The sequence below is a fragment of the Chondrus crispus genome, genomic scaffold, assembly GCF_000350225.1.
Source record: "Chondrus crispus Stackhouse genomic scaffold, scaffold_306, whole genome shotgun sequence".
Taxonomy (NCBI): domain Eukaryota; phylum Rhodophyta; class Florideophyceae; order Gigartinales; family Gigartinaceae; genus Chondrus; species Chondrus crispus.
In genome coordinates, this window is record NW_005179191.1 from 79,879 (window position 1) to 96,588 (window position 16,710).

At 52.2% G+C, this 16,710-nt stretch overlaps 5 protein-coding genes across 5 annotated transcripts; 2 read left to right on the top strand and 3 right to left on the bottom strand.

The window, feature by feature from the left end:
• The first annotated feature begins 335 nt into the window (after nt 1-335).
• Nucleotides 336-4,973, top strand: CHC_T00009132001 (ATP dependant DNA helicase). The gene is made up of 5 exons (XM_005717197.1): nt 336-1,185; nt 1,345-2,916; nt 2,965-3,416; nt 3,514-3,550; nt 3,754-4,973. The coding sequence occupies exons 1-5, from the start codon at nt 336-338 to the stop codon at nt 4,971-4,973; spliced, it is 4,131 nt and encodes a 1,376-aa protein (XP_005717254.1).
• A 3,746-nt stretch (nt 4,974-8,719) lies between these two features.
• Nucleotides 8,720-9,900, bottom strand: CHC_T00005653001 (hypothetical protein). Its single transcript, XM_005717198.1, has 2 exons — nt 9,645-9,900; nt 8,720-9,615 (listed from the first exon to the last, which is right to left on the bottom strand). The coding sequence occupies exons 1-2, from the start codon at nt 9,898-9,900 to the stop codon at nt 8,720-8,722; spliced, it is 1,152 nt and encodes a 383-aa protein (XP_005717255.1).
• Nucleotides 9,901-9,910: 10 nt separating this feature from the next.
• On the bottom strand, nt 9,911-10,249 carry CHC_T00005654001 (hypothetical protein). Its single transcript, XM_005717199.1, has one exon. It carries the CDS (start codon nt 10,247-10,249, stop codon nt 9,911-9,913), a length of 339 nt encoding a protein of 112 aa, XP_005717256.1.
• A 398-nt stretch (nt 10,250-10,647) lies between these two features.
• CHC_T00005655001 (hypothetical protein) lies at nt 10,648-10,983 on the bottom strand. Its single transcript, XM_005717200.1, has one exon. The coding sequence runs from the start codon at nt 10,981-10,983 to the stop codon at nt 10,648-10,650; it is 336 nt and encodes a 111-aa protein (XP_005717257.1).
• Nucleotides 10,984-13,809: 2,826 nt separating this feature from the next.
• On the top strand, nt 13,810-15,810 carry CHC_T00005656001 (hypothetical protein). Its single transcript, XM_005717201.1, has 2 exons — nt 13,810-14,605; nt 14,669-15,810. Exons 1-2 carry the CDS (start codon nt 13,810-13,812, stop codon nt 15,808-15,810), a joined length of 1,938 nt encoding a protein of 645 aa, XP_005717258.1.
• Nucleotides 15,811-16,710: the final 900 nt, after the last annotated feature.

Here is a 16,710-nt window from a genome sequence, read left to right on the forward strand (position 1 = left end):
CACGTCGTGAGGCAGGTCGAGCTCGGGCGAGAATCCGGAGGGGACAACACACCGAATCTGAGGCTCAAGCGCGTCGCCAAACCGCCCGGGAACGTACTGCAGCACGAAGAGCAGCAGAGACTTCTGAGCAGCGCGAAGAGCGTCTTCGTCGAAACAGGGAGAGAACCAGGGCGCGCAGAGCCGGTCAATCACGGACAGAGGGTCCCAGAGAGTCTCCAAAGCTCCGAGCAGCAACGGAACGTGCCAGAGCCTCGAATCGAGCATCTATGCAACGCACGAGACAGGCTGAGAGCACTCCTGACCGCATAACTCGATTGGAGGCATCTCGTGTCTCAATGCAACAGAGAAGAGCTGACGCGACAACCCCAGAGAGACATGAGCGTCAAGACTCAAACCGAAGATCCACAGAAGCAGCTAGAGCGGAAGAAAATACCCCCCTCCGAGATGCACGGCGCGAAGCGGATCGCAATGCGACACGAGGACCTAGAGCCGAGGAAATTACTCCTGCTCGTGAGGCGCGGCGAGACCTTGACCGTCTATCCACCCAACGATCAAGGGATGCACAAGACACACCGACTCGGAATGCCCGGCAACGATCCGACGGCCAGGCTCGAACGGCTTCTCGGCAGCTCTTCCCCCCACTACCCGAATCCTCGCTTTCGTATCGCGATCTCGGCATGGTCCATATTGAGTGTTCGCACTGCAAAGCTCTGCATTTCGTCCAAGAACGCATCGTGAGCAGCTCTGCCGCAAGGCCCATGTTTTCCACATGCTGTGGGAAGGGGAAGCTGTCACTGCCCCTTCTCACCGACCCGCCAGCTCTTCTGCGCTCTCTTCTCATCGATGATACTCCAAGGGCCCGCCGCTTCCGTAAAAACATTCGAGCATACAATTCAGCGCTGTCTATGGCGTCCGTGGTCGCCAAATGGGTGAAAAGAGGGCCCGGTACTTCCAATTTTAACCCCACAATGACGATGCAGGGCGAGATGTACCATTACATGGGTCCCATGATGCCATCCGAGGGGCGGGCGCCTTCCTTTGCTTCCGTTTACATTCACGACACTGACTACGGTACTCAAACGCGCACAAGGCTTGGCGGAGCCTCTACACGACTGGAAGACACACTGTTAATGCAACTGACGCACATGCTGCACGAATGCAACCCCTACGTGCAGACTGTTCTCAGTATGCGAGAATGGGCTCAATCCCCTCAACCCAACACTCCAGCCCCGTACCAGATGGTCATCCATGCCGACCGCAGGCCAAGTCATGAGCACGTGCGCCGGTACAATGGTCCCGAAGCTTCTGAAGTGGCAGCATTGGTCCCTGGAAATGAAGACGGAGAGATTGGGCGAAGAGATATCGTCGTGCGCAGGCGAGGGACTCTGAACAGTAACGGGAACGAAGTGCTGGATCCGATTTCAGTCAGTCATCGTGCATACGATCCGTTGAGTTACGTGCTTTTGTTCCCGAACGGTAGAGATGGATGGTATCCAGAGCTTCGATTCTCCAGTGATGACGACGGCAGACGTACCAAGATTACTCCGATGATGTACTACGGATGGCATTTGTTCGAAAGAGCAGGCGAGTTCAGCACAATCTTGCACGCAGCGCGACTCTTTCAGCAATACTTGGTTGACCAGTTCTGCAAAGTGGAGGCAGAAAGGCTTTCGTATCTCCGCCACAACCAGACACAGCTTCGAGCCGCCGACTACACCTCACTGCGCGACAGCCTAGGAGACTCCGGTCGTGCTGAAGATGAAGCCGATGCCGTGCGTGCGGGACGACTGTTCATTCTCCCTTCCACGTACATTGGAGGTGACCGCTACATGAGGCAGCAGATGCACGACATCATTGCTATATCGAACCAAATTGGCCACCCGGACATCTTCCTCACTATGACATGCAATCCAAGCTGGCCGGAGATCACAAGACCCCTACTGCCGAACCAAACGCCTCAGGACAGACCGGACCTGTGCGCACGTGTGTTTCGTCTGAAAATGAAAGATCTCATTTCCTTGGTCATCAACGAGGAAGTATTCGGAACCGTCGTTGCCCATGTACGAGTCATCGAATTTCAAAAACGCGGTCTTCCCCACGCTCACGTTGTATTTTTCCTAGATGAAGTCTCCAAGAATGATCTGCGTACTCCCGAAAACGTCGACCGCATTATCTCTGCCGAGATCCCGTCTGCCCAAGATCCAGAACTCCAAGAGGTCGTGCTCAAGCATATGATTCACAATCCATGTGGAGAACGCAATCCAACAGCCGTGTGCATGGGCGAGCAGTACTGCAGGAAAGGGTTTCCGAAATCGTTCAAACACGAAACCAGCCAGTCCGACAGTGAGTACTACATCACGTACCGCAGAAGGTCCCCCTCTGCAGGTGGCGTCTCCATCGAGCGACCCTCCCGTGTTGGCCGACGACAGCAATCCGTCGTGGTCGACAACTCCTGGGTCGTTCCCCACAGTCCTCTGCTTCTACGATCATTCGCTTGCCATTTGAATGTGGAACTCTGCGTGTCACGCGTTGGCGGAATCAAGTACCTCTTCAAGTATGTTTGCAAGGGACAAGACCGAGTGACCATGGAAATCACTGCCGAGAACGAGTGCCACGACGAGATCTCCAACTTCCAAGATGCCAGATACGTTTCGGCATCGGAGGCCGCATGGAGGTTATTCTCCTTTGACATTGTAGATCGCAATCCTCCAGTGGTCAGACTTACGGTGCATCTGCCCAACCACCATACAGTATACTTTGAGGAAGGGCGAGAGCAGGAGGCGGCGCTTCGACCAGCATCAGGTACGAAGCTGACCGAGTGGTTTAAAGCCAACGAGAAGTACCCAAGCGCGAGGCATCTTCGGTACCACAAGTTTCCAAGGTACTTTACGTGGAAGACACGCACCAAGTCATGGAGTCCAAGAGCAACCCTGGGAAGACGGAACGCCACCAGCGAAGAGGAAGCCTACGATTTCAGTGGTACAGGTGCCAACGTAGTCGGTCGAATCTACACTGTCAGTCCGAGGGAGGGTGAGCGCTACTTTCTTCGCCTCCTCCTCACACAAGTGCCAGGGGCAACATCCTTCGAGAACTTGCGAAATATCGACGGCGAGCAGTGCACCAGCTTCCGACAAGCTTGCTTACGACTCGGTTTGCTGGCCGACGATGCCGAGTGGAAGCACGCAATCCGAGATTCATTCCGGTCAAGCTTCGTTCCTCTTTCTCATCTGTTTGCTACGATTCTGGCACACTGCCAGCCTTCGGACCCTCTCTCGCTGTGGAACGACCACCTGGACATGTTTCTCACCGATATTCGCAATCGTGCACGCAGACAACCCATTCGAAGACAGCATCTTCGCGATGATCACCACGCCACATCTTACGTACTTCGAGAGGTACAGGAGGCTCTGCAGACCGTGCGATCCGACTGGACGCTCGCAAACTTCGGACTCCCACTGCCCGATGACAGCCTGCCCGCTTTGGAACAGCAAAACGAGATCGAGACCCCCGAAGCACGAGCGCAGCAGTGGGAAGGGCGACTACAGACGTCGTTGCCGCTGTTGAACACAAATCAACGTCATGCCTTTGACGAAATAGTGGGCTCCTTGCTTCTAGGCGTATCCGTCTCTGCATTGCTTCAAGGATCCTTAAGCGCCGTTGCGGGACCTTCTATGCCGACACGAAGTGGTCGTCTCTTCTTCCTCGATGCTCCTGGCGGAACAGGCAAAACATTCGTGCTCAGCGCCATTCAAGACTTCCTTCGTACGCGCCGTAAGCAGGTCATCGCTGTCGCTACGTCTGCTGTTGCTGCTGTGCTGATCGACGGTGGACGCACCGCTCATTCCGTGTTCAAGATTCCCATTCCTGTATCTGCCGAAAGCACGTGCAGCTTCTCCGCAAACTCCGACACAGGCCGTACAATGCAACAAGTCGATCTCATCATATGGGACGAGATCGTCATGTGCCATCGACATTGCATTGAGACTGTCGATCGCTCCCTTCGAGACTTGATGCAAACCGACCGGCCCTTCGGAGGAAAGTTCCTCGTGCTCGCTGGAGACTTTAGACAAATCCTTCCCGTCGTTCCGGGCGGGTCCAGAGGTCAAATCGTGAGTGCGTGCGTCAAGGCTTCCCCGCTGTATCGAGAGTGCCGATTCCTGCGCCTTACCGAGAACATGCGCCTTGCTGCTCTCCGAGCGGACCCTGCAGCAGATGTGGAGGCTCTCAACTTTCCAGAATTCCTCCTCAGCGTCGGGGAAGGCAGACTTCAAGGCGAACAGCGCCCGGAATGGATCTCACTACCACAGTCCGTTGCGTTCGAGCACACCATCCGCAATTTATGCCTCAAGGTCTTCCAAGGCATTCGAGACAATCACGCCGACCCTGCCTGGCTCACCAAGCGCGTTATACTCACCACAAAGAACAGGCCGCTCGAGGAAGTCAACGAGGTCATCGGCAACATGATTCCGGGATCGTATCGAACGTATTTGAGCGCAGACAAGGTCGAGAACGAAGACACCAACGCGCTGATCTATCCCACAGAAATGCCCAACACCTTGACCGCCGGATCTGCTCTACCAGACCACAAGCTCAAGCTCAAGAAAGGCTTCATCGTCATGCTTCTGCGCAATCTCGATCCCGCTACCGGTCACGTCAACGGCGCGCGATATGTCATCGAGAACATGACCAACAACCTGCTCTTTCTACACGTTACCACCGGGTCACACCAAGGCAACAGACTGTGTCTTCCTCGAATGCCCTGCGGACCAGGAGACGACAACTTTCCCATCCCTGGCTTCACCCGTACGCAGTTCCCCATTCGCACGTGCTTCGCCCTTACAACGAACAAAGCGCAAGGCCAATCCTTCGGTGGCCGCATTGGTCTCGACTTACGGGAACACGTGGAGAGAGTGGGACGGGGCCGCCACCAGAGACACGTGTGGGAGGCGGGGTGGGGCCGCAGGGCGGCCTAGCCTGCGGCCAGGCCGTCTCGGTTGACACGTGTCGGGCTAGACTTTTGGTTGCCGCGCTTTTTATTTTCAAACGGGTCTACATGCACTGGCCCGCCCTTCCTCACCTGTCCGCCCCTTTCTGCATGCGACACAAACGACTCCGCCTTCAATCCACCCCTTTTATAGCGACGTCATTTCCACGGACCGTCGCTCGCGGAGGCGCAAGTCGAGAGCCGCGGCGGCGCCTTCCTCTGCCGCGGACGATGCGGTGGACGTGCCTCCGCCCTCCGCGCGCGCGTTAGGCTGGCGGCGCGGGATCCGAATGGTGCAATGCGGGGGCCCAGGAGGAGGATGTGATGGACCATGGGAACGGGAGGGAGAAGGTGATGGACCACGGGAAAGGGGGAGATGATGTACTACTGGAACGGGAGCTACGCGATGCTGCATAAGGGGCAGTTCGGCCGGAGTTGATGTTGTGGGGCATGAAGGTTGTGGGCATCTGGATGTACATAGGATGAGGGGATAGGAGGAAGCGAAGTGGAGGCGCGGTTGTGGTGAGTAGGGATGTTGGGATCGGGGCTGTGCTGGAGGCTGGCTTGGTGGGTTGTGATGACCCTGCTGGAATGCACGGGAAGGTGCTGGGAACGACTGCAGAAGAAATTGGTCAATGGTTGCACGGGCATTTGTTGAGGCTCATCACGACGAACATGCTGCATCTTTGTTCCTCTGCCGGCGCTTTAGTCTTCGGAGAGAATTTCAACTCGATGAGTATAGCATAGAAGAAGACAGCAGGCCAAGGGCGTGAAGAGGTGGGTGCGTGGCGATATCGTTGGGTCCCCGCGGGGGTGTTGGAGGACAGGTCTGTATGAGTATGGCAGTCGATTCGAGGAGTGACAGAGACCGGAAGCGCAGACGGGAAGGTATTGAGAGACAAAAAAGGCGTGCCGCTACTGCTGCGCGAGCGCGCTACGTTTGCTTCGCCAGGACCCACTTCTGCGCCGCGTGCCACCGGCGCGACGACGCCCGCGCGGGGTAGGCCGCCACTCTTCGGCCCGTCGAGTGCCCCGGCGCGGGCATGTGCGAGACGCCCATGCCGGACGGGGAGGCGCGCTACTGGAACGGGGCAGGGGCTAGTGTGAGCTGCTGCTGGATTGCGCGATGTGCGAGAGCGGCGAGGCGGAAAAGGAGGAGGAGGAGTGCGGGGCGACCCTGGTGTACAACGCGAGTGGGCGGGAGGGTATGGACGGATGGGAATGCGTGGACAGGGGGAGGGCGTGGACGGGGGAGGAGCATGGACGGGCGGTGACATGGACGGGCGGTGACATGGACGGGCGTGGTGTTTGCGGCGCGGGAGAGCGTGAGAAACGTGACGATAGTGGTGGCGGGGAAGGATGAAGGCTCCTCCACGCGGACTTGGCTCGGCGCGTGAAGCGCGCACGGAGCCTACTTGTACGTGCTAAAAGTGTTCTATTTCCACACGTGTTATAGTTCACACGTGTGGGAGGTGTGCAATACGAATGTAGTGTACCACGTGGGGGTGCCAATTGCAGCACAAAGCAACAAATGTAATTAGATTTTTCAAAGCTAGCAAACAAATGTTTTCGGACATGTTTTGTAAACTTGTATCTCAATTTTCGAAAGATGTTTTGAAACGTGAATCGATTTTTTGTCGTGTGAAAAGGGCAGTTTTCATAGATGAAATAATTTCCTTACGCATAGCGATTCGAGGCCAGTGGTGGTCCGCTATAGGGACCGACCGGGCCGCTCGCGTGCGGTGCCCTCTTCTTAATTGCACCGGCGGCGAGCGCGCCCGACAGCGAACGGCGTGCCCTCTCCTTAATTGCGCCGGCGGCGCTCGCGCCCGACAGCGAACGGCATGCCTCTCTCTTCCCCACCCACCCACTACCTTCTGCATACGTTCGAACAGCCACTCTCTTAAGTGGATTCTACTTTAGGGGTCCTTGTCTACTTTACGAGCGGTCCTGGCCGAATAAGGTGATTCCTTATCCGCTCAGGCCCACCCTGTCAATAAACAAACACTTTCTGGTTACTAAACATTCTAATTATCGCGCGTCAATTTACGCTCGCGCAAATATAAGACTCGGCGGCAGTGATTGGCGCCGATGAGGTGGGTTGCCAAGTCGTGCGCTGAGGGAAAAAGCCTCTCGCAGATTTCGCAGTAGTGGTCTTCCGCCTCGCGCTGATATCTCGCTTGACGTGCGAGATGCTCCTTGCCGCCTTGATGTTGAAGAAGTTGGTGCGTGCCTATGACTGTGTTGTTGCATACCCTAAGTCAACAGTGGCGTAGGAGCGCGCTTTTTCGCGATGGGAGACGTGACCACGCGATGCAGCGTTCTATTAACGCCTTCCGGTAGTACTAGTAGAATTTGCTTAGTTTCGGTAGAGCGTGCCTTAATTTCATTAAAAATGTTCTCGGCGTTATCCACGTGTAAATTTTATCCTGAACTAGGGGCGTAAATTTCTTCTTCTCCAAGAACCTTGTCCTCCGGCCGGGGTTGGTCCGCCGGGGTCGCTTCGAGCTCGACGAGGTCCAATACGTACATGGAGTCCTCCTCGTCGATATTCCAACTAACCTCAGGCGAGCGGGGTAGAGACCGTTTGGCGAGGCGGGGGTCTTCTATTTCTTCTGTTCGAGCGTGAGGTGCCCGGATTCCTCGGCTGGATGTGAATTTATTACCACTAAGATAGAAATTAGTTAGGCAACTAGATTCCTAATTTAGAGATAGCGAAAAAATAAAGAACCCTCTCTTTTTATATATTTAGTGAGAGTTACCCTTAAAAGGATGAGGGCTATTCCCCTTTATTGATAAAACATACTGCGTTAATATCGAAGAAGAGGGGGGAGACCACTCTCACAGCGATTCCAAAAACGTTGAGCACTTCCAAGATGAGTTGAGGGTTTTTCTTCTGTAAAGAAAACTATTAAGCTTAAAGACTAGACTGTCGCAAAAAATAAGAGAAAAGGGGGAACAATAAGGTTAACCGGCAGTTTTGTTTTTTTACTTCCTTCGGCAGCTAGTCTGCCTCGACTCCCTCTGTATTTATACTACTCCCTTCCTTCTCGATTCTCTCTCTATGTTACGGTTTGCACTATCACAAAATCCATGTAGGAGAGGATGCACCCTTCTTTGACACCTGAAATTATTAAATGCAACCGTTTAGTGCATTTTAATAATTTCGTTGAGATGTATTTATTTTCTACAGTAAAACGTCACCGTCAAATGCTATTTTCCCACAGTTTCGGCCCTCAGCGGCCCTTGCACTTTTGCCGTGAGAGTGTTCGGACCTGTAATGTATGTTTTATCATACTTGAGTTCGAAAGAGTTGCAAAGGTCGAAACATAATTCAACTACTGTACTTAATTTCGTGCTTGTGGTGTGGTGCTTCTAAAGACAAAATACTTCTGTTTCAGTTCGATTGCAATGCTCAAGTACAAAAAGGGTTCCAGTTTAGTACCAAATGAGTGCTAAGTCTCTACTACGGCAGCCGGAGAGCCGGGAAGTATTAGGACGGGAGTTGGCTTCGAATGCCACGAGGGGATTGCATGATTTGTCTGAGAAACTGCAGCGGCGTGGTCGACTGGCGCAGGATTTGAGGATGTGACAGGTAGTGGTCGCGCGAAGGAATGTGCTGCTCCCAAATATAGACCAGATTGTATCGCCCTTCCAGATAGCTCGACGCTCAAAGGTGACGCTCGGCTCTCACACGGCATGTTCACTTTAGCGATCAGGCAAATTGTGCGATTCTCATCCTTGCGTGCCCCCCGTGATTGGTTGGTGCCAGAGGGATGGGTGCGTTCGGGAAGGCGCCCGGAGCTGAGACGGGCTCAGCCCAGACGCCGTTTGAGGAATGTTGGGTGTGGAACGGGAGAAGGGCGGCAAGTTGGGTCCGGTTCGTATCTGGTGAGCATTCGGCGGCTCTTGACCAAGACGTTTCTGTGGTAGTTGTGGTACTGGGGATGGTGACGGTATTTGTAGGTGCAATCGTAAGGAGAGCGGTTGCTGCGAGGAGACTTTATGTGGTACAGGAATGGAGCTGGCGATGGGAGCGTAGGATTGCGGAGCAACAACTTGGGTGGGGATGTCTTGCCCTGCCGTTTGGAGTTGCGTTTTGGGCGGGAACGCAGACTGTGGCTGTGACGTGGTCTGCCGACTCTCGTCTGCGGCGGTAATAGCACTTGGCTGCGCGGCTGCCTCAACTTGTGCCGTAACGGGCGTGGCTGCGACTGTCGTGCTAGAACCGGCATTGGCCGCCACAGGGGGCCGGGCGCCAGTGGGTGCGTGTTGTGAGTTGGGGGTCACGGAAGTCGGTGGCTCCGCAGAGGTAGCAACAGAGTAGCCGACGGGGCCACCGTCTGAGGGATGGTTGACGAGGTCGATAACGGCGTTGCCAGGGGACAAGACAACGGGGGCATCGTCCGCGTCGTAATTGTGTGAGCTCTGATACGCTTCGGCTTGAGCTACTTCGTTTGAGTGATGCGGAAAACGCAAATCGACACCTCCGGCGTGGATATCAATTATAGGTCCCAAGACGTTGGAGACCATGGCTGAGCACTCGATGTGCCACCCCGGACGGCCTGGCCTCCAGGGCGATTCGCACGTGGGCTCGCCGTTCTTGCTCTTCTTCCAAAGAACAAAGTCACCTGGAGCCTTCGTTTGAGATCTAATGCACGCGTCTGCAGCTGTGAGTGCTCCCTCACCCTCTGCGATAAGCGATTGATTGCCGACTGAGCCAGGTTCAAGTTTTCCGTAGTTTTGTCCTGCATCAGTGAAGGCACCCGTGTCAAAGTAAACTGATCCAGCGCTTCGTAGGCGAAGCCATTTTGGATGATTTGCTTAATGTAATCAATTACTTCGGGAATGTACTCAGACGAGTCGCGTGTGAGAAAATCCGGTCGCTTGACGTTCAGGCTATCCATGTCCTCCATGAACTCGGTTTCAATTCATGAGCCAATACCTCAAAAGGTAGATTGTGCTCGGTGGCTCTTTTGTAATCTTGTCATCGATGTCTGTGACATTCATTTGAACGATAAGGTCGTAACCAAAATAATCAATCAAGATACGTGGAACAACATCAAAGCGGACATAATTGGAGGCATGCCCTACATGAGCAGAGTCATACACAGCAGGGTCGCAAATGTACCAAGAGACCCTATTGCCGCCATCGCGTGGTACAAATGGCTCTTTCTGGCCAGTAAAACTGTTGAGAACTCTCAAGCGGCTCTTGGACGGGTTGTCAGGTCCTTGCCATAGATAGTAGCCTTGCTGTTCGGCCATGTTAGGCAAGTGTGAAGAAGGCTGTGCGATGAAACGTCACTGCTTACTGATCTAATCACCTCCCCATCGTTCCACCCTCCCACTTGCCATGTCCACCATCTACGACCAGTTCTCCCCCCACCGCCTTTCCAAATCCGCCTGTCGTGACCACTACGGAACCTTCCTCGCCCTTGGCTCCCGCAGATAGTGTACAGTTAAAAAAGGTAGTGTGTATTTGTAGCGGTGTGTCATCACAAGACCATTGCACAAAGAGATGAGAAAATTGCGCAAATCGTGCTCTTTGCGCACCCACCCCGCTTATGCGAGCTGGTAGAAAACTGGCAGAAAACCAAACAAATCTTGCGGGCGCGAGTCACGAACTACCGTTTGGCAGTCATATAAAAAGGCATGAGTAGATGTCAAAGTAGAGCAAGTCGGGCCGCCCGGGTAAAGCGGTTATTCGGGGCAAGATCAGAAAGCAGGTGATAGGACCGACCCGAGTCGCAGTGAAGACGGAAAATTCTGGTGACGACGAGTAGATTATGTGTGCAATGACATAATTTGGTAGGCCATCGAGTACTCAAACATGGCGTTCGATGAGCAGCGCATGAAGGATGAGCGGCGAGAGGATTCGGCTCTCCTGTCCAATTTGGAAGACGAAGGTGCTGGTGGTGGTCGGCAGGGAGAGAGGGATCGAGTAGACGGGCCACGCGGTGGCTTATCAGCCGAGGAGGGACTGGCAGGATGGGGGGCATTTGAAAAAACTTGCTGGGACGATGGTCGTGATGAGCCTGGGGCACAATTGTTGCGCCATATACGCCTGCTGCGAAGCGCGTTTCGAGCGAGCTCCGAATTCCACCCCCTCCCCTACAAACTCCATCTAAATTATGGACTGAGACGCCAGTTGCGTTCAGATTGAGTGCATTACCACTGTGCTACGCAATGCGATTCCGCATGAAATGCACAATGCACTCATCTCGCACTCCAGGTTACATAGCATTCACGGAGGGCGGTATGAGTGCAGAACTGTCATACACTCATGCCGCCCTCTGGGTGCACTCCAAGTGCCACCAATAGGAAATTGTGTGGCCAACAGTAACATCAATTTGCGTTCACAGTGCACTCAAATATGCTAAAAATCTCAAATTGCACTGTAGGTGCACTCAAAAAATCTAAAACATTTCTTCTACCCTCCTTGAAGGGTACAGTACATAGTAGATAAAATAGAAATGTTTTGCGGGCCATTACCAGGCAGGTTGCTGTCGAAGTATGTTATCGACGAAATTTGGCGATTTGAGCACATGGCGCCGAGGCTTATATCTCTTGTGGTATTCTGTTCTCGTACATGGCATTTTGTGACGTAAGACGTAGTGGAGTCTGCTTTAAATATTGTAGAAGTTGAAACGGCTTTCATTGGCAAAATGGTTCATAAGATAAGGCATTTTTCGGCTCCCTGTATTCTCGGCGCAACTCATCTGTCAAATTATGTTCCGCACTGTTAAATTAGCGCACATTTTTAGCCATGCAGCGCTCTAAAGAGTGCGCAACACAACAAGTGCGTCGCCATATGTGACGGCCCGCAAGGGGCCGAGTATTAGTTTTTCCCAAGTTTTTCGCCAAGACAAGGGGTCTGAAGCACGGCGCATATAGCACTCGAAAGATGATTGGTTATAGTGATTATGAAATATCGATGAATTCTGAGCGATCGCGTGCTATATCCATTTCTATCCTGCGCCAGGAAAGAAACGAATATAGAGATACGTGCTTCGAGATAGCAACCGAAAAAAGCGATTAGCGCACCAGTTGACATGCCAACAGGGGAAAATCTCTAAAATTTCGAAATTTAGCGCACTGGTTGCCTTGCTCTTATGTGGCTCGATTTTTTATTCGTTAACGGAGGATATCCATATCGAGAATGATGCTTATCGGGAGTTCACTATAAGTGATCTCGAGATCAAGGACTATTGCATGCAGTGCATGCCAGCAGTGCGAGGCATGGCTCGATAGATGTGTAACTTCTGTGCCAAGCAGTACTTTATGGAAAACACTATACAGAGGGGGGGTCGCGATATAGTGCTACCCTGTGTCAGTGGGCCGAAAACGGCACTATATCGAAACAGGCACTGTAAGATAATGAGATTTACGGCCTTTTTTGCAGTCACTCCCTTGCGCATCACTGCTCAGAAAGACCGCTCGCAGGACGCCATCACTCATACTTCGCATCTTCACTACAGACTCAAGTCTAATCAAGCATTTCTGTTATTAGTAGCTGCCGAGCCGTCGCATTGACTCCCTCCTTTTTCGCAGCCATAAATGCCAGCCTACACTTTTGCAGATGTCCAATTGCATCATCGACCCTGCCTTTTTCCGCCATAGTCTCTATTCTAGTAAGCAACTGCATAATATCTTGCCGCGGCGGCAGCGGCTCTCGGGCAGTACGTCCATCCAACTGCCTTGCCTCTCTGGAGACCCTTCGTTTTTGGCTCAAAATTCGTGCCACCCCTAGATGGGTAGCACTATATCGGAGCTGGCACTAACAAAGATGGCACTATATCGCGACCCCCCCCTGTAGTGTTAAAATAACATATTTATGAGTGCAGCTACGATTCGTATTACGATTCGTATCAGAATAACCTGCGATATTGTGACTCTAGCATGTCATAAAAAAATTACTTGTAACCGTATCTATGACAGCCGAAATGTTTCAATTTATTTAAAGGCGCAGCGGTGTCCTCGTAGTAATGCAACAACCCTACATTCTACTTATTTGGCAAGGGCCAACGTCTGACCTGCTTACTACAAACCGGGTAAGCAACGCTCTTGAAACTACAGTGATAGTCGTATCTCGATGTTAACATCGTTATGCCTCCTCTCGTCTCAAACTGTAAACTAAGCCTGTTCCTGTTCACATGAACGGGAACAGGCACACAAGCTCGTAGCCAGCTCGCACGAGCATATGAGTCACATGAATCATATGCTCGTGCAATCATAAAAAAAATCGGAATCAGCCCATTTTCCGAACTTCAGGAGCGTATAGGGTGGTTTAGGTCCGTTCAGACTCTGAACTCCAGAGTCCAACGAAGCAATTTCCCTGATGGTCCTAGCTGGCTCCAGCTACAAGTAGAAGTCGAAATTTTGGCCGGTTACACTACTAGGTGAAGTTGATGCTGATATCGGCTAAATACCGCACCTTGCATCGGTTGCATGCGTTACACTGTCCACGTGTAGTTGGTCAGATCTTGGATCAAAATGGTCATGCTATGTGTAGTTGAGCGTTATTCCCGGGACTTGCATTGAAACAATCTGCTCAGGGAGCTATCCAGTGGATATCCAGTGGATAGCTCCCTGAGCAGATTGCTTCAATGCAACACACTGGATAGTATCCAGTGTCGGATGAATAGATTTAGATGCAGCACAAGCACACGAGTATCGTCGTCTTTGTCACTAACTCCATCTACTTTGCGAGGTTGAAAAAGTCTTCCAAACTTCGAACCCTTCAGCCCCACCCACATATCTATAAAAGGCACCTCTCCCTCTCCATCGTTCTCGCCACTCATTCGTATCCCACCGATTATCGCACCATGGCTTTCAAAATCGGCCCTCTCCTCCTGCTCCTTACCGTCCTTTTCTCTTTCCAAACCGCCCACTCGCAGCTTATCTCCAACTTCGACTCATGCACGGCTCTCAACGACTACTACATCGGGGTTGTCGAGCCTCTGGTCGGCCCTAACGGTCTGACCTCGTCAAACGCATACACAAACACCCGCTCTCCCCCGAGAAAGAACGGCAAGTTTTATCCCAAGCGTCCCGGAGGGCCAGCTGGTCTTCCCTTCCGTCGTATACTCCGTGATCCCAAACGTGTCAAGTTCAACAATATCACCGAAGGGATTGACACCGATACTGAAGATGAAGATGCTGATGGGCCTGTTGCGGGCACCGATTTTTCTACCACAAATGTCCAAGTAAGGGGAGTCGATGAACCTGACATTATTAAGACAGATGGAAAGAGAGTCTTCACCATTACCGGTACGACTTTCTCTCATGTCAGGGTACTTGATGACGGCGCATCTGGAAGACGTGTCGGAAGATTGGAACTGCCGACCTATCCGGAAGAAATGCTTATTCAAGGGGATTATATCCTCGTTATTGGCACTGTCTACGAGTACAAACGCCCTGTCTATGTCCGTTACAAAACGGATCCATCCTCTGGCGAATCAGCCACAGTGGTCTATCAAATCAATGTCTCTCGCCCCGAACCCCGTCTCGTCTCCACTCTCTACTTGGAAGGTCGCTACGTCAAGTCCCGAGAGGTCGAGGGTGTCGCTCGATTAGTCCTATCATTCAACCCTCTCGACTCAATCTGGCTCTACTATCCGGGTCGCGGTGCCAAGCGCCACCAGACTCAGAAGTGGAACCGTGAAATCATTCGCTACTCTCGAGCTGGTAATTGGCTGCCCACCTATCGCCTGGAGCAGAACGGCGGCGTTCAAACAGGAGTCTATGCGACCTGTGGAGAGGTGTATTATTCTCCAAAGGTGTTTTCAGGATTCAATCTCCTTACTGTTGTGACCTTGCCTGTTGGAGGTAAGCTTACTCCGGGCAGTTCCGCCACTGTCATGTCTGATGCGGAAACGATATATGCAACCAAGTCGGCTATGTATGTTACTACCAGTGAGTTCCGCTTTGGTGACCTATCTGATGATAATGTCCGCTGGGGTGCCAACTATCGTACCTCGATCCACAAGTTTGGTCTTTCCGACGACGGCGCATCTTACATTGCTAGCGGGGCTGTGACTGGTAGCGTGATCAACCAGTTTGCCATGCATGAATACCAGGGAACGTTTTACATTGCGACCACCGATGGCGCGAGTTGGTGGAGTAACCGAGACTTGACCGAAAGTAAGGTGACGGCATTTGAGCCGAATGAGAAGACTAAAACGTTGAAGAAGGTCGGTGAGGTGGGGAATCTTGGACTTGGGGAGCGGATTTTCTCCGTGAGGTATATCCGAGATACGGCTTACATCGTAACATTCCGGGAGGTTGATCCATTGTATGTTCTCGATTTGTCGAATCCGAAGAAACTGAAGGTGTTGGGAGAACTGAAGATCCCTGGTTTCAGTTCGTACTTGCATCCGGTAGCACCGGGCCGTATTCTGGGTGTTGGACAAGATGCAACAAATACTGGGATGTTGCTGGGCGCCAAGGTCTCATTGTTTGATGTGAGTGACAAGAAGAACCCCAAGGAGCTTTCGGTATGGTCATTGAGGGGTAGTTATTCGAATGCAGAATGGGACCACCGGGCTTTCCTCTACTGGAAGCAGCAAGGCGTGGCTGTGATGCCGATCAGTGTGTACACAGGGAGTCGCACTTTCACTGGAGCAGTTGTGCTGGAGATCTCCGATACTAGGATTAAGGAGCGTGGGCGGGTGACCCACAATATTGAGAGATCGTACACACCAAACATCAGGAGAAACGCCATTATTGGTAGGACAAATCTGTGGTCGATGTCAGATGAAATACTCCAAGTCAATGACATCAATACGTTGAAGAAGGTGAAGGCTCAAGTTAAAATCACGTCGTAAGGTTTTACTGTTGTTTACTGTTAGGTACGATCATCACTGAAAGTTTCATTTGCATCGAAGTAAAAAAAACCTAGGCAAGTACTTTTCTTCAAGCATTGGTTTGCTAAGTTCAGCGGGGCCTTTAGTGCAGGAGTGGGTAGGTTGATGAAACAAGTGAGGCATGATGCGAGCTGAACTTGAACCCCTTTATCTTTTCGCCTACAGATGGCATACTACACACAAGCACGCTTAAAGTTACCCGAGACTTGGGGAATGTTTTTATGTCGGGGATCATTCAGAGCTATTAGAATGACACGTCCGTTGAGAACACGAGCGGAGCAAGTTTGGATTCGTTTTGCTCAATCTCTCTGAGCGGAGAGATCTGCAAAAACACGATATATGCTCATGAGGGGCTTTTCTCCTCTCCATGCTCCGCCAGCGGCATGGTACGCAGGAATCCTGGTTTGTTAAATGCACAGATAATCCTGCGGCAGGATTATCTGTGTATTTAACAAACCATTTAAGAGAGAGTTCAAACTGTCAACTGGAGGAAATCCGGTTTGACATCAGCACCGACGTGACCCCGCCTATCCAAACTTCGGATTCCAAAGGCTTCTCTAGCAATTTGCCGTTGCTGACATGAGCAACGGCAAGTTGCGCCTAAATTCCCTCCCCATTTCCGAAAGCGTACACCTCAGCAGCCTTTCGACTCACCTCTCAAAGCTCTGAGGGCAACACTTATCACCTTCCAGAGAGCAGTCCCGTAGCACTATCCATTCGGAAATGTCCTTTTCCCTCTGTTCCTCTTCGTTAGAATGAACGCTGTCCGTCCTGAAGGGACGTCGCGCTCTTCGAGGCGCTTGCCGCTAAGTATGAATTGATTTACGCAGCTATCTGCGTCCACCCATGAGAACCATGTAA